Below are 22031 nucleotides of genomic sequence, written 5' to 3'. Positions count from 1 at the left end.
GCAAAGGGACTCTGGTTAGGCAGCAAAAGAAAGCAATTAGTCTTGAAACTAGTGACAGGAAGGCTGCCAGCCCATTCTTTGGGAATCATAAGAAATTGAACACAAGATTATGAGTCCCTGGGGGAGAATTGTAAAACCCTGCACTTAGGCCTCAAGACTCTGAGAAAGCTCCAGGAGGAGGCACTGGATCAAAATCACACTGGGTCACCGCTTCTTTTAAAGGTTGATTAAGTCTTCATTCTATAATTTATACAAAATTTTTTTTTTTTTTAAATAAGTGGAGAAATTACTTGAAAGGCTATTAGAGTTACAAATAACTGATTGTCATGTGTAGAAAAGAAGATTGTTGCCTAAAAATAGTTTATTTGGAATCATCTGCTATATTTAGTTGAGCAAACACTTAAAAATAAGAGGTGTGTGTATGCGTATGTGTGTGTGTGTGTGTGTGTGTGTGTGTGTGTGTGTGTGTGTGTGTGTGCAGAAGCTAGAGGTTCAGTTCCTAAGAGAAAAATACTTAAATATTAAGACCACAGCACACGATGTATCATTCTGTTTCTATGCACCTCCTCCTATTAGGAGAACACACTATGCGGGAGCTTGTCCTTCACAGATGTGAATTAGCAGAATGATGTGTGCTACATTGCACCCACTTTTTTTTAAGCAGCAAACCCCAGCAGAAACTGAAGAATATAATAGACGTGGTAGAAGTTGTTCAGAATTTGTAAATGGCACTGACACACGCTGATCATCAAAATCATTTTAAACCAAATATAGCAAGAATTGTGTTCAATTTCATTCAACTATGAAAAATTAAATTCAGAAGCGATCAGCCCATGGAAGTCAGAATACTGATATGATTATTTAGATTTTACGGTTTTAAGTGATGGATGAATTTTTTTTCTTAAGTAGCTTTACTTTGTTCTAAAATCCATCCTTTAATAGAGCAGAAAGGAAGTTTAATCAAAGAAACAGAAAGTATGTTTATCAGGTTTTTCTACTGCCCAAGACTATCATTATTTGATGTTTTGTGTTGAGATCTCCACGAAAATGCCTATTTAAAAAAAATATGATTTCATCATATTACATGAGGATTTAGATGCTGATGGTCTAGCACCTAAGCAGTGCCTGGCATATCACAGACACTCAAGAAGTACTTGTTGAATGAAATGAAACAATGAAAATCAGCAAGTGTACATTGAAGTCCATTAACTTGCATCATGAAATCCTGTCTTAAATGGAACCAACATTGCGTATGTCAGCTTCAGAGAGCGCACCGTAGAGGCCGCCTTGCCCTACTTCTCTCTCATTCTCTAGTCCCTCCCTGCCTGCCATGGGGCCCTGAATGCTGCCACTGAAGTCACGGTCTTTGAGGTCCAAGCAACGGACAGTACGTACTTTGGAAGAACAACAAGCATCCTAAGGGGAATAACACAGAACAGATGAGCTTCACTAGCCAGCAGAATAAGGTAAAGTAAAGCAGATTAGAAAGAAGGCAGAAGGGATCACTGGAACTAGTAACAGTAACTAACAAAGGTGATCAATGAATGTTTCTTCAAGTAACAAGTAAATTAATGAATAAATAAAGGAGAACTGAGAATGAACATTTACGCAGTAAGGGCAGTGAGAAGATGCCACCTGCAGATAGAAGGGACGAGTTGACGTGTTTTATTTATTTACGATTTTAAAAAAAATTAGTTTCAGGTGTACAAAACAATGTAATAGTTAGGCATTTACACCCCTCATACAGTGATAATGTGACCACATGATAACCCCCTCCCCCAATCTACTACCCCTCTGACGTCATATACAGCTGTTACAGTTCCACTGACTCTATTCCCTATGCTGTACTCCACGTCCTGTGACCATATATACACATATATATTCACACACACACACACACACACACACACACACACACACACACATCATGTTTCCCCGAAAATAAGACCAGGTCTTATATTAATTTTTGCTCCAAAAGGCACATTAGGGCTTACGTTCAGGGGATGTCATCCTGAAAAATCATGCTAGGGCTTGTTTTCCAGTTAGGTCTTATTTTCGGGGAAATGTGGTGTGTGTGTGAGTGTGTGTGTATGTGTGTGTGTGTATGTATATGTGTGTATATATGTATATATTAAATTATAGTTGACATTCCACATTATTCAGCTTCAGCTTCAAGTGTACACTGCAGTGATCAGGCATCTACACTATCCATGAAGTGGTCCCCCTAATAAGACAAGTGTCCCTCTGACACCCTACAAAATCTGTACAACATTATTGATTATATCCTCTGTCCCCAACTCATCTCCTCAGCTGCCCTCTCCACAAGAGCCACCCAAAGAACTCTGTGCTTGATAAGTAAATTTGTTTTACTAGAAGACCTCTACATTTCCCCACCGCAAGCCCCACTCTCACACACGTAGGTTGCCATCCCATAATCCTTCCCATCTAAGAAGATATGGAGCGACTATTGGACGGCATAAAATCCCCAGACAAACGCCTTTTTTGGCCCCCGGTTTTGCCTGGGTCAGCCATGGTACCGAGCTGTGGAGAAATATCCTGTCCGGAGTGTGGGAGATGGGGTGATAGGGGTGGATGCCATTTCATGGAGGACGTCCAAGGACGGCTGCTTGGATGTGCCAGACACAGACCTGAAGAAGGGAGTGGCCAAGAGCTGGGAAGAAAGCCTTCCTGGGTGGCTCCAGGTTTGTGTTCTTGGAGCACCGAGGATGCCAGAATAGCTGGAGGGGATGGGTGAATGCGCAGGGACAGGCCAGGGTCACATGAAGTGAGTCGTGAGGAACTAGAAAGCTGTCATCCTAGCAGTGACTCCACATGATTTCCAGTCTGGCCGCCTGACCGAGCTCAACCATGTCCCCAGGGACCTGTGGACGTGTGAAGTGTTAATCCCCGATCATGCAGACACTCAAGTTTGATCTCTTCTAACTTTGTTTTTAGCTGAAGTCCATCAAGAGCAGTCCAATCAAACCACAAAATGCACTGGTGTCGCTTTATAGTTGGGCATGCAGCCAGTGAGGTGGGAAAAGAGGATAAAGTCATTCACTAGCATTGAATCCATCAGCTAGGAACCAGTCGGCCATTCTGAAAGCAGGCTGTGTCCTCCTGTTTACTGTTGTCATAGAGATAATACCTGACCCCCTCCCCACACACACACCTTTTAGCATTTCACACTGTACTGATTTTGCATTAAAGTCCTATTCAAACAAATGAGAATGAGAAAGAAGTGTGAGAGAATCTAGTAAGATCCAAAATATGGCTTAAATGACAATGGTGGTTTTCTATTAGTTGGCATCTGGATTTGATCACATTTTCTTTAAAAAATAAGATATAAAGTTATGTATTTAATTAGCCTTTAAATATTCCATTACTCTTGCAATGAAAAATATATTTAATATATTTACATGCCATCTGCTATAAAACTCTCATCAGTTTTTGTTTGTTTAAATTTTGAGGAAGTTTATTGTTACATTTTTGCAATAATAGATGAGGTCATCAGTTTTACATTAAGAAACAGATGAACATTTTCATGGGGACAAAATAACTTTATAAAGCAAAATACATTAGAAAAATATGTATATTAATTATATGAAATTTAGATTCTTGATATAATAATCTTGATATCTAATTTATTTCTCAAGCATGTTTTCTCTATAATTTTATGGCTCACAGTGGGACAGGGGTTTAGATTTATGGTTTCGAAAAACACAGGTAATTTTGCATTGTTTTAAGTTACTTTTTATTTCATTGCACTTATGACTAATTGTACACACTGTGCAAAGACTTCCATCACCAATGACTTCCACTGCACCTAATAAACTACACCCATCCGGTGTGTGATGGATGAAAGAATGCTTAGAACAAACAAATGAAGAGTGCCTGTGCTTCATACTCACTTTCATTTCCTTTATTTAAATTCTATGAATTTCTGAGATATAACATTATATTATGTAACTGTCACTGAAGATACCTTGATACATTTATGTGAAAAAAAAAAAAAAGCTTATTATGCTGTGAATTCATCAGGTCATGTCTCCAAAAGCCTATAAATCAATCTTCCCTGTAGGCCAGACTTGGCCTGAATTGAAAGCTCGTATCTGTGACCCTTGTAAAGACAATAGCAATATGACATTTCTGTACCCAGATGTGTCTGCTCATGTGTGTCTCATCATTTCTTGTTTGTTTCTCTAAATCTTCCTACTAGTAGTGACTTTATTTTCAAAAGAAAAGAGAAAAAGGACATGAAAAAATGGATTTGCTTGGTTATTTAGGCTTCCTTATATTTAAAATGTAAAAAGTACTTTCCACAAAGGAAATATATATTTGCATATGCTCTTAAAATATTTATATTAAAATATATAAAACACAGCCATTCATGATCCCTTAATTAGTCTTTAAGTAGAATAAGAACTTAATTAAAACATAATTTGTTAATTCATTACTGTTGGGTTATAACTTTGACACTGATTTTTGGTAATGAATAGGTCCTGAAAGCGTACAATTTATTAGGTTGTTTACATTGTTATTTTCTCTTTAACACTTTTTTCCTTCTGATATACAACATTTTAAAAAGTGAAAGGCATCAAGTAGGGACTCTTATTTATAAAAAGAATTTAGATAATTTTACCAAATAGCCACTGATTAAATACGTTATTATTACTGGAGTCTGCCCTGACTAACCCAGAAAACTGTACCCTATACTTCCGTGATTGCCTCTATCACCTTTCTGTTCTTTGTAATATAACCATTTAACAGTCTCCATGTTCACTGGGTTGGTTGTTTATTTTCTTCCCACTATAATGGAAGCTCCGCTCTATAAAGACAGAGAATTTGTCTGCTTTATTCATTGCCGTATTTCCCGAGTCTAGAACAGTACCTGACACATAGTAGTATTCAGGTAAATAAGGAATAAATAGATGCTTCTTACTAAGTTGCATGGACATCAAATAGATGGCACACAATTAAAAACAACATATGCATAAGAATACAATTTCAATGTGATGAGATGAGTAGAACTTAAATAAACAAATCTATGTATTAGCAATAAAAATAGTCAGTGAGCTGATCCCATATAGGTTCTAAAGGACTGAAAACTACATTTGCTAAGGAAACAGAAAAATAAACAGCTATCCAAAGATCTATGAGGCTTGAAAATAAAACTTAAAATATGTCTAAGATAACCATCCTCACTCTTGGTTCCAGAGTAGATGGAATTCAAACTGTTATTGGATTAAAGAAACAAAATAGGTAAAATGTGTAATATGTTAATGAATTATTTGAATGATCAGCTTTAAAATATTTATTCATGATACCTTAGAGGCTATAGTAGGTGAAAGCTAAATAATGGCCTGCCCCAGTCCACCATCACAAAGGGACACATGAAAACTGATTTCTACCTTACTCAGCATTGAGACCAAGAGATAGTCGAGTGTTTTCAGTACCTCTCTCTTTGGGAAAACCAGTACACCAGAAAACTAGGGGTGCTGGTTTTCCCGGAGAAGGATGCCAAACCATGTGTTAACTTTATGAGGCAAGAAACAAAATGGCATGTTTGGAAATCCACACATGCAAAGGTTTCTGAGGTCTAAAGCACAAGACAGCAAATGATGAGAAAAACAAAGGTGATTGTTTAAGAAGCCAAATAGTGATGTTTTACATTAGTAACATGCAAAACTTCTTACTGAAAAAAGTTTTCTACGATACTGGTATATTCCATAGAGGATGTATTCGTGACATAAAGCTCATTAATTCTGAAAACTGACCTAACTTCTAGTGTTATTGACCAGACAAAATATTACTGGCACTATTGCAATTACCAACCTGTTTGTCTTTCACCCTGCCTTCCATTTCCCCAACGGTACAGTCACATCATGAGAGTCTACATTTCTTCTTCATGAAATGAACCATCTGCTAAATTGCTGCATGAGATTTGAAGCTAGTCCCAATTGTTAGTTTATTAAATGTAATAAGTTACAATAATGAAGTGTTAAAATTATAACCCATACAGGCAGAGTAAGCTAGAGATTCCCAAATAGAATTATAAAAATCTTAACTTTTGTATTTTTTGACTTGTGGTTTTAATATTGCCAGGCTAATACACTAGCACTTATATTGCATTTAAAAATATATAAAGAAAAAAGAAAAATGTATGTAACAGAGTGATCTCTTTTGTGCATAGACAAATACATCATTACCCAAGCAACTGTTCGAAAATATAAATTAATAAATCTAAAGTGATTCTTTCTTTGAAGGGCGATTTTAAAAAAAACACTAAATTTTCCTCAGTCAGATCTTAGTATTTTGTTGATTTTAAAAAATACTTAATGATTTTTAGTAATTATTTTTACAGCTTAATGCAAATGGAAAGTATTTAAAAGATGTTTTTCAATTGACGGATTGATGCTTCTCAAGACAGTCACTGTTACCAGATTTTAACAATGAGAAGATAAAGTCTTTTTAGGATCACCCAACCACCTTAATTTGCTGGTAAAATTTTACAGAATGAAAATTGAAACCTTAATTCCAGTGCTGAAACAGGAACAAGATGTGTGTATACACATGCATACACATGTACACACATACATTATATAAAAAAATGAAAACGGAGTTGGCACAAAATCTTTGTCTTTTCCTTGTGATTTTTCCAAACCCAAATTTTACTGTCTTCAAAAGAGATTTAATAGATGATTACACACACACACAAACACACACAAATCATGCAATACACATCAGTTGACTACAGTTGTTTAAATAAAAGAACTTCCATGAGAAATACAAAGAATATTTTATTTCACTAACTCTTTTTACATGGGAAAAGTTTAGAATTGGTCCTACAATGGAAAAAGAATGTCATCTCAAGATGGTTCTTTTTTCTATACCTAAGCCAAGATATTAAGCTAATTGAGAAAACACCCAATAGAAAGACTCTGGTCAATATGATCAAAAAAGCTATTAATGCTGGAGGTAAAGTTACAAAAATACATAGCCATTCTCAAAAGTAAGAAAGGCAAATATCAAGTTCCCAGAAATGATGAGGAAACTTAAATCTCAAGTAGTTAGCAGTAGCTGGGTGAAGAAAGCTGAAGCCTAAATCACATAAAAATGAGTTCAGAATCTGTGCCCATGGAAAGACACACTTGAGAGCACAGCACAGGGATGGCTCCACATCCCAGGGCATGAGTGATTCCCAAGGAAAGTACATCCCACAAAACGGAAGCTCCCAGTTGAAATACCTTAAAGCACATGAGGAAACAAAACAGCGGATAAGAGAAAGATGGCAGATACAAACTCACATCTCCGGAACTACTGCAGATAGTAGATGAATGTGAAAGAAACTTTAAAAGGAAAAAAAAAAAAAAAAAAAAAAAAAAATATATATATATATATATGTGTGTGTGTGTGTGTGTGTGTATACATATATATATACACACATATATATGTATGTATATATATATATGTGTGTATGTATATATATGGTATAACCTGATAAAGACAGTAAGAGAAACCATAAAGCAAGAAGACATTATGAAACAGAATATTTGTAGGTAGACCTTTTAAAGAAACACAATAAATTCTGGAATTGATATTTACTGAAACTGAATTTAAAACAATTTTCAACACACAGGTTGGACAGTAGATTAAACCTAACTGAAAAAAACATATTATTAAATTGGAAGACAGATTTGAGGAAATCACCTAGAATGAAATGCAGTGAATTAAAGAGATAGGAAAAAAGAAAAGACGCTAAGAGTTATGAAGTCTACAGTGAGGAAGGCCAGTTTGTATTTAATAGGGACTCCAGGAGTCTTCAAATCTTTAAATTTACACCAAGGTAAAAAACATGAATAATAGTATATGTTACAAAATAAAGAGCTGAATTTTGGAGTCAGTGATGTCTCACTGATATCTGGGATTGCCACGACACATAGATATAATTATGTGGATTGATCACCTCACAGCCATTTTAAAGGTAAAAGTCACTACTTGTTTATTCAATAATAAGCAGACTAAAGTAGGGAAATAAAACATTATCAACAAACTGCATGCACTAAAATAATATACAAATTTATGAACTGGTAAAAATTTTATAGAATCTCTCAATTTAAAAAAATTGTCTACAGAAATGATTTGAACCAGATCATTAAAGCTGCAAACATTTAACACACACAGAAGAAAGGATGAAAAAATTATGGTCTATGCAAGAGGAAGCAATTTATTTTAGAACTTGACATGTACTCTTTGGACGCTTTTTAGTCTCTTCTCTGAATAGTGACCTATTCTGGTCAATAAGCTTCTTAAGACTCGAGCCCTTTCCAGGCTCTAGGGCCGACCACTGTGTATGACCCATTATGTGAACAGATGAGTCACTGTTGCCTAGGTGTGGATGAGATGACATTACTCTCTGTAATGGAATATAGTCTAATAATGGACAAAACTAAATTGGATTCAGCTGTTTTACACAGTACGGGACAAGAGTCTCTGATGGTGTCTCCCAATTTGCCACAAAATTACCTATGAAGATACAGAAAAGGAGGAAAACTATAATGCAACTGAAAACCAGGTATAACAATGAATGCACAGGCAGAAAGAAAAGGATTTTTTCCGGTTAACAAGGCCAGTGGAACTGGATGGAAAACCACGTCATGTTCAACTCATGCTTTGCAACTAGAGGCACCCATCCAAAATTTAGTGGGTGGCTCTTGCATCCCTCCTCTACCTTCTGCCACCTGGTCAGAAACATAAGGTCTAACTAACTCAGAGGGAGGCGTAGCAGACTAGGCCACCATCCTGCTACTGTGAAGTAGTTGCTTTTTTAAAAAACAAACTGCTATTGACTTCCATTCTCATTTCCATCAATATCACTCCTACCTCCATTCACAGCCAACTCTTAGAAAATAGCTGAACAGGAAGGTGGAACAGAGACCCCTGGTAACACACTGCATTGCATCTGGTAAGGTAATGTGCGCCACAAGCAAAATGCTGCCGGGAGGAAAACAGAGCTGGGTCCGTGTGCATTTTAGGGGTTGTGGGTTTTCGCCAACTACATCTACCCTAGTGTCAGAAGTCACAGAAGATCCTTTGTTAGGCCAACAGAACAGGACCTGGTGAAGCTTGTTCATAGTAGACACTGGGAGCTGGGCAGTCTGCCTAAGCACAGCTGACAAGGAGAGTTCACCTGTCCCCAAGCAAAGAGTGAGGTCTTGCACAACCACAGGCTCTGTGTCTTGGCAAACACCAGTTCTAGACTGAGGTAAAACCAGAAATCAATAGTCATATATGGGTTTTATAAACATCTTGCACAAAAGAGGAAATGGAACATCATCTTACAGACCTGACAGTGAGAAAGACTCTTTAAATGCACAACTGCAGAAATCAGTGAGTTTTAGAAATGAGCCCGCTCAAGGATTCAAGAAGCCAAGCTTTATAAAAGAAGTGTGTATGGTAAGAATAGGTTGAGGCAAAAATAAAATGAGATTTTAGCTGTAGGGAATAATCAGACATGTTTGTAAGGCATAACATATATAAAATATACAATATATTGATCATAGTATTGCTTATAATAGCAAAATTTGAAGAAAAACATTAATATCCAACAATAGGGAACTGGTTAAAATATGGAACACTCTAGAGACTCTCAAATTACTTTTAAAGTCCATATTCATTGACAGGGAAAGATGATTATAACTTGTAATCAACTGAAAAATGTTATGAAGTATGAGTAAAATTTTTTTTAAATTTGCATACATACACAGATTTATATATGCAGAGAAAAAAGGGTCTGAAAAGTTAACACTAACTAATTAATAGAGGCTATCTCAGGGTTGTGGGATTATTATTATTTTTTTCTTTATCTAAGTTATAAAATACAGATGAATAAATCAGAACATTTTCTATGGTAAACTTGCTTGTACAATAATTTTTAAGTCAATGTGTATGAAGATGTGAGTGAAGAAATGAGCAATGTAAAGATTTGCAAGGCTAAGTATAGTAGCAGTGGAAGTAAAATTTGAACTTGAGACAGTAATAAACAAATTGATATTAAAGAAATAGAAAACATAAAAAAGCTCCACTAGAAGTTTTTTGTTTGTTTGTTTTTTTAAATGACCAGGGCCAGCCAGATGGCTCAGGTGGTTGGAGCGCTGTGCTCCTAACACTGAGGTCACTGGTTTGATTCCCACATGGGCCAGTGAGCTGCGCCCTCTACAGCTAAGATTGTGAACAACAGCTCTCCCTGGAGCTGGGCTGCAGTGAGCAGCCAGAGGTTGGTGTAAACTGCTGTGAGCTGCTGTGAGTGGCTGACTGAAGACAGACTGCCTGGGGGGGGGGACGGGAGGGGCGCGGGGAGAGCGCAAGGCTCATAACACCAGCATGGGCCAGGGAGCTGTGTTCTACACAACTAGACTGAGAAACAACGGCTTGAACCGGAGTTGGGGAGGGGATGAGGAAGAAAGGGAAAAAAAAAAAAAAAAGAGAGAAATGAAATTGTCTTTAAAAAAATATGAATAGAGATAAAAGTATTGAGAGAGACAATGATAGAAATGATAGACTAAAATGTGTTTACAGTCTACATATTTCACTTGTTCTAAGAAAGAATGTAGAAAAATTGTGACAAAAGTAATAACCTCTGACAGTACAGAAAAAAACTTTCCTCATTTGAGAAAAAGTTTCAAGTAGTAGACAGAATAAGCTCACTACATCAAACAATCAGTGAAAAGAAAAAATATACATAGCTACTTTTAATTATACAAAAATAGTGCAATTACGCAGACTGTCAAAATAAGGAAGCAAGCAAACAAAAACAGATCAAAGAAATAAAAATTAGACTGGTCTTAATTTCTCAGCAACCATATGGCAGAATACAATGATGTTTCATTTTTCAGAGATTTGTAGGGGAACAGTTGCAATTTAAGCATGTTAATTTGGATCAAATCCTGTTTGATATATGAAAGTTGAAAAAATATATTTTCAAGATATTCAAGAATTCAGAAATATTCAATCCATGTACCTGTTCTTTATAAAATTGCTTAACAATACACATGAACAGAGAGAGATGAATCTAAATAAGAACTCAAGAAATGGAAATTCATGACTTGAAAGTTTTATGGATTTTTCCCTTATTCAGACTGGAACACAATCTTTGAAATTCTGTAGGATTTTTTGTTGTAAGTGATATGTCTTAGATTGGGGGCAGATATTGGTTTTATAATGATTCTGTCAATGGTCTTTGTCCATTTTTATGCTTTTCCCACTATCAAGAACTATGTTTCATAGTTAATAAATCTTTTTCTTAATGTCTGTTGCTACTCTCCATAAATATATTAACATGTTCACACTAACAAGTCCACTTCTGTGGTTGGCAGGCACTGTAGCATAAGAACGTGTGCCTTTGCTGAAGAAAGCCATACAGAGACACGTACTGGCATGTCTTTCCCAAAGTCCTTGAGGAATGGACACTGGAAACCTTAAAATGCATATTAAACTATGGTTGTCTTTTTTGTCATTGCTGTTGTTAAACTGGAAAAAACTATCAATTATTAATATTCCTGTAGCAGTTATGTCCATTATTAGTCTCCTCGCCTAATTAGGTCCTTGAATGTTCCTTTGAGTTCCTTAAAAACCATCAGATGAAATATAATTTCAATAACGTAAAAAATATATATGTAGAAGAAAGACTGAACTAAACATCAATGCTATACTAAAAGTTGTTATTGCAGGATGAATGTTGTCTTCTGTATAAATTTCATCCATTTTCCAAATTTTCTACAATAATCATCTATTACTCTAAAACTGAAAAAAAAATCAGAAAATCTAAGAATAAGTGCATACCATTTTTATATATCATATAATGACAAATTTTTAAAAAAGCAGTGTCTGCACTATGTTCTCAACTATGCAAAAAGAAAAGTAAGATGGAAATACTTTAAAAATGTTAACAATTCCATTCAGTGAATGGTGGAATGATGATTTATTTCTTTGACTTTTCAATATTTTATCATTTTATAAAGTAAACACATATATATATATACATATATATACACATATATGTAACATTAAGAATAAACACTTAATAATAAGGATTAAACTTTATATTTTTTACATGAATTCAACTAATCATCCTACCAGTATTAATTTTCCATAAAACTTTCAAGGTCAGGATAACCTTCTTTTTGAAAAAAAGTAAAATATAACATCCTAAACGTGTTGCCTCAAATACTGAGCAAAATCGATATGATTATTCATTAACATTTTATTTAGTTTTTTCTTGAAAGAAAAGGAGAAACTTGAATGCAACTGCAGGGGGTTGAAAATTCACTAAGTATCTCGAAGGGCTCACTTGTAAAGAGACACTTCACCTCTAAATAAAAACATCAAACAAATATTGTTTTTCTATGATCATAACGTCAATCTGATTTCATTTGTAATTTGTCAAAGAACTTTTGATCTCAAAAGTGCTTCAATAAAGAAGCGGGATGTGTGCCAAGTGATAAGAGAGTGAACCATTTGTTGAATCACTAATTGGAACAGAGGTGGAGATTCACTCTCGGCCGATACAGAGAACTCACCCATGTCCGATTTGTGTCCCCAAATGGAACTTTCTGACAAGCAGCAACAGATATTTTTCAGTGTAAAGATTAGAGTACTGATACTCCTGAAATGGCAACATTTGTTGTTGGGAGGGAACTGCAATCCCACTTCTTCACAGATTAGTAAGTGACAATACGGTGTCTTAGCTGTGACACCCTAACACTACCAAGACAGCTCCCGCATTTCAACGGCGGGGGTCATTTAATGTAAAAAGGAGTGATTTGTTTTTCTTCTATCTGTCAGTCTACGGGGATTGGAAACTTACAACATTGCTTGTTTCCCTTGGGCCCCTGGGAATGGGAATTGTCTTTAGCCGAAGCCTACCAAATCACGTCACATAGTGGAGGTCGACCTTTCTTTTCAATCTATGCACTTTCCAGGAGTTATAAATCAGTTGACTTTCAAGCTCGATGAGATGGCATATGCCCTAGTTTGAAGAACAGATGGAGGTTTGGGGGGAAATTGTTTCTGCAGGCTTGCTACAAGCAGCCCTGCTCCATAAAAGTGAACCATTTGCACTAATTTCTCACATAAATTACACAGGCAGCAGGGAGCACCAGTCTATTCAGCAGAAAATCTTCCATCTAGCTTTCAGAGGTCATCTCACCAATTTAAATTAGAGTTATTTCCGATCCGTGGTTGTATTGTCATGCTGTACACTTTGGAGACATAGCAATTCACATCAAATAAAAGAATGGAATGAATCGTGTATGCAGCCCCGCCTCTAAAAACACTGAACAGCACATTAAGTGCCAGAGGACTATTTTTTCCAAGACTTCAAGAATAAGCTCTGCCTATTAATTAATCACAGAGGAATTAACAGTGGATGTGTGGCAACTCTTTTGTACAAAAATCAGGTAAATTGTCACTTCTCTGGTAAAATTTGCCTTACAAATTCCACTAAGGCCTGTTATCCAAACTCAAGCTTTGGCAGTTATCGAAAGAAGCAGAAGGCCAGGACAATTCCAAGAGAACATCCATGCTTCTTCATGTGAAACAAATTATTCAACTCTTAAATAAATTTGCCTACAAGATTTCAAAAATCAGTATCAGATTTACCTGGGTGGTGTGTGTGTGTGTGTGTGGGGGGGTGGTGGTGGTAATGGATTAACGTTCTGAATCCTTAAGACACTGCTATATTAAGAAATTGAAAGCACCAAAGGACTAAATTATTAATCAAATGTATGGAATTTTCAGAACAACGTACTGAGGGCTAACAGATCAGGGGTCTCACACAGAGTGACTTACTTGAAAATGCAACAGTATTTACAGATAATGAGCTTTCATGGTTTGGGGCTGATTTTAATTGTAAGAAAATCAGTGCACATTTAATAATACTTATATTCAGTAACTGTTTTTCCTAGTAGGAGATTATCAGTTATGTCAGTGAAAAAATCACTCTGACAGAGTTTTTATAGTTCACGATACCAATGTTGCTAAACATGGAAAAGAACTGAAATAAAGGAGAACATCCCAGGGAAGAAATTCTGACTTGACGCCATACACGAGTATTAGCAACTCATGGGCGACACAGAATGGAAGGTGCTGTCCAGCCACCTTCAGTAGACATTTTAAAAACTAACTTAAGCATCCAATTAATTTATGCACAGCATTTTCTTTACTTGGATGTTACAGTTAGACATGTATTTTTAGTCATTTAGAAAGAAAAATGAACTTGTCATTTTGAAACTTAAGGAATGTAAAAAATTAGTAAAGTCATGTATAATATAAGGAGTGTTTTCATGATATCAGTTCAACCCACCAAAACTACTGTGCATAACTCTGGACTGTGAATTCAAATTAATTCGCTGGTGCTAATCTTCCCATTTCGTTACTAGAAAACTTGGTCTCTATGGCTACTTTCTGATCAATATTTGTTCTTGGAAGTATCTCATAAACATCTCAAATATAGTAATTGTGAAACAAAATTTCTTAGAACTTCCAATTAAAAAGAGACATACCAATCATCTGTATATAATAATCACTTACAGAGAAGGAAAATAAGGCCTAAAGAGTGAGCGATATGGTCAGTAAAAGTGTCTACAGAAGTAAAAGTTATAGACAACCAGCTCTAGTATGCTAACATCCATTCAACACATATCACTGGGCACCTACTCTGTGCACATACTGCTCTAGGCACTGGGATAAGTGAATGAACAAACTAGAAATACAGACAAACATCCGTGCCTTAGAAGACGTCAAGCTACACCATTTTTATTAACCTTGATATTGGCTCCATTGTAGGTCCCTATCTGGTTTTCATTTTTCTTATTATATTCTAACTCTGTCTTTTTATAGTTATCTGTAAAACAACTTGAAATCTTGTTTTAATAAAGTGGGGTATAAATTTTAATATATACATGGATACGTTTGTAGAACTCATTGGTTAAAAAATATAAAAGTGTGCTTTTAGTTTCCTAATAGGAATTTATGAAATCACTATTTAATAGAACAACAAAGCCTTGTGATCTTAGTTTTAATCAACAAGTAACTATATAATACCTTAACCTCAGGGGATGTATGCTTAATGGTGAAACTGTATACACGCCCAACAATGAAAGATATATTTTGGCAATGAAGACAGGCTCTCTGAAGTCCATTCTCAAGTATCTGCCTGTGTGTTACAGCTTTATTAATTTTATTTCAATATAACTGACTACTAAAAATCACTTACATATCAACTAAAGAATTAAAAAACAAAACACACACACACACAAGAATGCAGAAATGTCCCTGGCAGCTAGGCTACTTTGAACAATGGTCACTACAACATTGCCAGGTGAGGGGTTATAAGGTGCTAAGCGAGGGGAATTTGAGACAAAGTCCAAGTCCATTTTGAGCTTTTCCCTTTTTGAGATGATGTGAAGATTTGCGACTGTAGTTGCACTTGTAACAGGGTCTGTATTATATCCTGACTTGGCTAGACAGTTATAGGGCCTCTATTTCTTATCCAGACCTCTTTAATATCTGGGACATCCTCATGCATGTTCATTAGAAATTTAGTGGAAAATAAGACTCTCTTAGTGCATATCACATTCTGTCACGTAGCATGGGATCACGGACAGATGGAGAAAGGTGATTTCTATCAATATCTACTACATCAAAATGCCTATAAAGTCAAATAATTTAGTGTAATTGCAGCTGTTTTCATCTCTAAACCACTGAATGGTTTATAATTCCATCTAGTTATTTAAAAAAATCCAACGTGACTATGACAATTTTCTCCAACTCTTTCTCCTAAAGTCTGCATTGAAGTGGTTATTTTAAAATGTATTCCCATATACTATTTTAAAACAACGGCTCAGAATGGGCGTTCATAACAAAATAGTGAATTTCACAGTATTCCTATGAGTCACATTTGTGTTCCTCTTTAATTGCATAAGTAACAATTATTATTTCAAGTTCATTGGGGTGACTACTCCAATGACTTCAGATAGTACTTAAAATACAGAACTAGAATGGGCTCCTGGCTCCTTTTCCAGAATGGACCCTAGGAAAGCTAGAGGGGGAAACGTGGATTGCCAGAAGCAACAAACAAAAAGAGGAAAAGGAATGAGGGGAGGAGAGAGGATGGAAAGGAGGAAGATGAAGGACCAGAGGATGGAGAGGAGGAGGGGAAAGGTACAGGAGGTAGAGGGAGGGGAGGAAGAAACAAAGAACTGAAGGCTGTTTTAAACTGATTGGAGGGTACGGGGTGGGGGGAGGGGAGGATGCCTGGAAGCAGAAGAGAGAGAATAGTTTACAGAAAAGCAATGCAAACTCCTAGATAATTTCATATTCCCCGATGACTCATCTTTAATGTGTGGTTTTAGTGCAGTTTATAACTCCTCTCCACTGAAGGACCACCTTCTACTTTCTTCTAAGCAGCGGAGGTGGAGACAACAGGCGGCATAGCTCATATACATATTTGTATAACATTTCTTCTCCCTCCGGAATGCCCCCAGGGCAGACTTTCAGACAGAGCCCGACCCCTCCCCCCAGCACTTTCCTTGTCAGGGGTAGGATTCCTATTATAGAAGTACAGGAAATTGAAGATGTGGAAACGCAAACACAAATGTTTAAATGTCTATTGTTCCTGCTGATAATCTGCCTTGTAGCACATCCAGAATGGTAGCTGTCTGTCACTTCTGTTGCCTGTACTCTGGATATTGAAGTTATCAGCAACAGAAGTCATTTTTTGTGAATGTTGGTAGTCAAAAAAAAAAAAAAAATTCAGAAAAAGGGGCAGATTAAAAATTGTAAAGTAATAATTATACTTTATCATGTCTTTCACCATTGCTAATCAAGAATTCTTTGGCTAAATTTAGAAAATGTATATTTAAAAAAGAAAAAGTATGCCAGAACTTAACTGGCTGATTTCATATTTCAGGTCAGATCCATTCATCTTTTACAGATAATTCACTTACCGGTGGTAAGTATATAGAAAATTTCACTACAAATATTTCGCAAAACTTCTTTTTTCATAATTACCAAAGGAATGTATGACAAGCATAGACGGCCGTGACAAAAATGCACACGTCAGTCCTATTTGTTCATTTTAATAGTGACTGGGCTTTTTTTTTTTTTTTTTTTTGGCTGCCATTACCTTAGTCTAGAGCAGCACTGTCTAATATGGTAACCATGTGGCTATTTAAATTAAAATTAAAATTTTAGCTCCTCAGTCCCACTAGGCACATTTCAAGCGCTTAATGGTCACATATGGCCGGTAGTGATATGTTAGGGCAGATGTGGGGCGTTTCCACCAGGGTAGAGAGATGTGTTAGACGCGGCTCTGATCTGTAGAGACACCACCAGGAATGGACCAACCTGCACAGATCACGCCATTCGCTCGGCCCTTCTATGCGGCCTACGGTACAAACGGCCATTTCCATGTGCACTCAACTATGAGGTCAGGTCAAGACGTGGGGTGAGAAACCTAAACACGCAAGGCATTTTCCTATCTCTAAGTCTTACGTCTATGTTCTGACTTTACCAGGTCACCTGTAAGATACCCCTGCAGAGTGCCTTTGCTATTTCAAGCCCGTGCGGTGCTTTCTGATATGACGGTGATGGGGCCGGCTAATGAAAAACGAGAAGGGATATTTGAGGTTCGGGATGGGGATCCGCCACCAGCAACTTCACACACAGAGATGAGCCTGAGATGCTGGGACAGCCTTGGCTCAGCGCAGTGACCCCTGGGCAGAGCCACAGGCCGCCTGTAATTCTGATCAAAGACGTGGACTCTGACCACGGAGCCGTGCACACTGCGTCGGGCACTCACGCACTCCCTTGGCATCCACGAGGAGTGTGGAAAGGGGACCACGGCTTCCCCTTCCACGAGGGGAGAGCTATGACGTGGAGATCAGATTTGCGTGACCACACTGTCCACACGCAGGGACGTGCAGCGCAGGGGCTCGGCTTGGTTGGTTTGGTTTGTTCTGTGGGGGGAGAAGCCCTGCTTCCTTCAATATTCCAGGCCCCTTTTTTTAGGAACTGCCTCCCGAAGATGCCCTGTGTTCCTACCAAGTGCCAGACCGCCCCACAGGGAGCGTGCCGAGGACTAAATGTAAATATGGAGACTATGCTTAACAATTTTAATGTTTTATTTTCAATATGATAGAAGTAAATTGAAGTGTGGTTGGCACAGCTTTAAAAGAGAAGTCTCATGGGTAGTGGGATGTTTCTTTAAATGTACGCTGTTATCCTACCAGTGGCAGCAAATAAATTGCTTCCTCTTTATTCTGACTTTGTAGATGGCTGGATCAGTACAATAGTCAATAGTAGCTTAAGAGAATTAATATAGCTATAAAAAAGAAAAGCAGTTTATATCCCTTCTGACTGCTGGATTAGCAAAGATAATGCAAAATGATTCATCATATATCCTATTATTTTTCGAGACGAATTTTTTCTAGTCTCTTGACATTTCTAAAAGGTACTGATAAGAGTATTTGAACAGGTCAAAAAATCTATAAATTCTTTTAATTGATATGATTTTTTTATGTGCTATACTTACTTAAAAGACCAAATCCACTCACTTTTTATAAAGAAACATGGCAAATTCTTTTACTCAAAGGAATCAGGTTTTTAGGAACCTCCACTGTGTTATCTTGTGTGAACCAGTACACAAACACAATATCCACAAAATTAATAAAATATAAACAAACCCCAAAATCGCAGTAAAGTTATGGAAATGGGTACTTATGTTAAGACTAAAATATCTAAATGAATCACACTTCCTATGAATTTTTTCTCATTACATGCACATTTTCACATGAGAAATTTCACACTGTAATAGAGACAATGAAAAGCATTACGACAATGTTCTCATCCTCCTAAAAAATTATGATAAAATTAAATAACAAGGAAACCTTCAGATTTCTGTTGCCAAATAATCTGTATTATTTCTAAGTTCAATAACTGTCTATCAGATGTCTGTTCAAGATTTGTAAATGTTTCATAATTATATGAAAACATTTAAGGACATAGAAACAATGCAAACAATTTTTTGTTTTTCCATAGAGACAGGAAGGAAGAAGTTAATTTTAATTAATCTTTCTAAGACAGTTTGATGAATTCTTCAGTTTGATCATTTTACTTTTTAACATAAATTCATTTGTTACTAGTTACAATTCCTACGTTCACCTTTAGACACTACGATAGGACTTCTTAGTTAAATGGGTCAATTGCTTACTTTAAATATTTGGCAAAAACCTTTTATGTTCCTTAACCTGATGCGATACACATATGCAACCGCTTTTCTGTTTTAAGGCTGAGAAACCCTTTTAGCTGATAAATATCACCCAAAGCCAAGTCGTTGATGACAAAAATAATTAAATAGCGAAGCTGGTTAGAGATCAGCATTCATTTTTCAAATTAAATGTAACAGCCTTCTCCAGTTAAGAGATTGGCAAGTTTTTACAAATAACATCAGTGAGCCTTTTAGAAAGAAACACAGCCACATTAGAATGGAGTCATTAGGCGATACATTTATTTTGAAGCCAATTAACCTTTTGTCAGGAAAATGTCGGTGCTGTAATGGTTTCAGCAGTGGAGGTCAGCCTCTAACAGGGCACGTATGACAGCCACGGCTCCGGCTGACACGTGCTGCACACGGAAAGGAGAGCACAGCACTGGGAACCGGCCCTCTTTTGTATTCCACTCTGCATTTCCAGGGAGCAGACAATCTTGACCTATCCATTTAGGTAATTAAAGCTTCCATTTGGAAGTGTCCTGCAGGAAGGTGAAATTTGGGGGAGATAAATGGCTATTGCTCTCTGTATCTAGCCACCAGTTCCATCATTTGATGGACTGCCTGAAACAGGCTGGGCTGCCAGGTTCTCATAAAAATAGAGATGAATTGGGCACCAGACAATTCTCTAAGGCAAAGCAACTCTGTCATTTTCTTTTTTGCAGGCTATAATTTAATTGTTAGTCAAGGTGGACAGCTGACACGGGGAGGATTTCTCTAAGAGCTTACCCACCATCTTCCATTTGCTGCGAATTCACTCCTGTTTATTTATTTATCAGCCAAGTTAGTTTGGCATTGGGAGATGTCACTTCGGAAAGTGCAGCTGGCTCTCCCAGCTGTGCCCTGACTTACCTTCCACGCTATTTTGTTTCCTTTCGAGTCATGCTCAAGGGCAATTGGGAAGTCTCCTCGCTCGTAAAATTTTCGAAATGCTGTGGGCTTGGTTGGTCTTTCTTTAAATGCTCCTGCAGCTGGAGGACCTCTCACCTTCAAAGAAAATAAAAATAGGAATCAGATTTTAAAACACACTGAAAAATACACAGAGGAAAGAGTCATTTCTGTGTTTTTGTTTTTTTAATTTTCAGTTTGTATAAAATATTCTGGATGATAAAGACCAATTTACTAATAACGGACAGCAGGAATCTCACTAATACAAACATATGGAGAAGAAAATTATTTTATGGTCACCATTAATACTTTATTTCAAGCTACTTTGGAAGTATTATTAGAAAATATCACTTAAAATATTTTATAAGGAAGGGAAGCCTGAACTTTTGTTTAAAAAATATTTTAATAAATGTATCTATGTTCAGAGTATTAAAACTTAAGCTTCCTAATAATTACTAATTCTAATCTCAGGTCTGATTTATTTTGTGGAATCCTGAAGTAATAAATTTAAAATCTCTCCTTTATATCTTTCTATATACATCACATTGCAGGATATATTCTCATGTTATAAACAGTAACAAAAAGACCCTATAAAACGTGACATAAAATTTACTGGTAATAAATGAGAGGTTAAAAAAGAAAAAATGCTGATCTACTATGTGTGTGTATAGCATATATTTGATAATATGAATTTATGAGAAAGTAACTAAAATAGATTACATGAGAATCTTTCATTCCTCAAATTGATATATTTATTAAAGAAGAAATATTTCATATTGAGTTATTCACATTGAGTACACCTTTTAAATGTGCATTATTTACATATAAACTAATTCATTAGGTTTCAAGACTCAAAGTGATTAGTGAACTATTTAGAAAATTATAGTTCACTGTATTGTTCTTTACGTATAGTCTAAACATGATTATCTTTCCCCATATTTGAAAAAAAAGAAAATGCTAGTCACTTAGTAGTTTAATAAAACCATGATTATTTTGTTAATTCTTAATATGGACAAGATAGCTAATAATTTATGTAATATCTTAATATTTTAAATTATGTTAATTTTTAATATTTATGTGAAAACTTTAATTTTAACAAAGAAATATATAAAATATAATCCAGAGGGTGCCCCAAAAATGTACACACATTTTAAGAAAGGAAACTATATTAAAATTGTAATAATATATACAGATAAAAAAAGATGAATGCAAGTCACATTTGACATCTGCAATTACAAGAGGTACTCAAAATGGGTTACCATCAGCATACAGACACTTCTGATTACGGCCAACTACTGCTTGAGCAATGTTGACCAAAGTGTACACTTCTATACATTTCTTTGGTACCCCCAGTAAGTACATTAGATAATGACAAATACATTTTATCTAATGGACAGATAAAGGCTAATATTAGGAAATAAGTGGGATATTAAGAAATATCTCATTAAGATGATTAAATGCTGGAGCACAGTTGAAGAGTGAGGTAACACAAAGGCAGTTATGAAAATCTGAATTTTGGTCACTACATAGCACATGCCCAGTATACAATCACATAAGTAATCAAGGTGACCCTGGGCAGGGGGAAGCATGATTTCTTCTTACTTATTGAAGATGTGAAATTTGTTCTGGCATTAGAATTATTAGCCATCATTTTCAGCCCAGTTCATGCAGTTGTTAAATAACTGTGTGCGTCCGACAACTATTTTATGCAGAGCTCGGAGCTAGATTCTACATACAATAGAGAACATTCTCAGGTTCATCAGTATAATAGGAAATGGAGAGCTGTGATTTTCCCAATTCATGGACCAGAAAATCT

The 22031-nt window shown here is 36.2% G+C and overlaps 1 protein-coding gene across 2 annotated transcripts in view; it reads right to left on the bottom strand.

The window, feature by feature from the left end:
* Nucleotides 1–22031, bottom strand: part of PACRG (parkin coregulated) — a 451953-nt gene that overhangs the window by 379414 nt on the left and 50508 nt on the right. For both annotated transcript variants that reach the window (XM_074333794.1, XM_019749820.2), the window contains exon 2: nucleotides 20180–20314. In XM_074333794.1, the coding sequence (XP_074189895.1) occupies nucleotides 20180–20314 (135 nt within the window). The remainder of the gene's footprint in view (nucleotides 1–20179; nucleotides 20315–22031) is intronic.

The sequence above is a fragment of the Rhinolophus sinicus genome, linkage group LG05 (assembly GCF_036562045.2).
Source record: "Rhinolophus sinicus isolate RSC01 linkage group LG05, ASM3656204v1, whole genome shotgun sequence".
Taxonomy (NCBI): Eukaryota; Metazoa; Chordata; class Mammalia; order Chiroptera; family Rhinolophidae; genus Rhinolophus; species Rhinolophus sinicus.
Note: the sequence above shows the minus strand (reverse complement) of the source record. Positions and strands in the feature narration are given on the sequence as shown.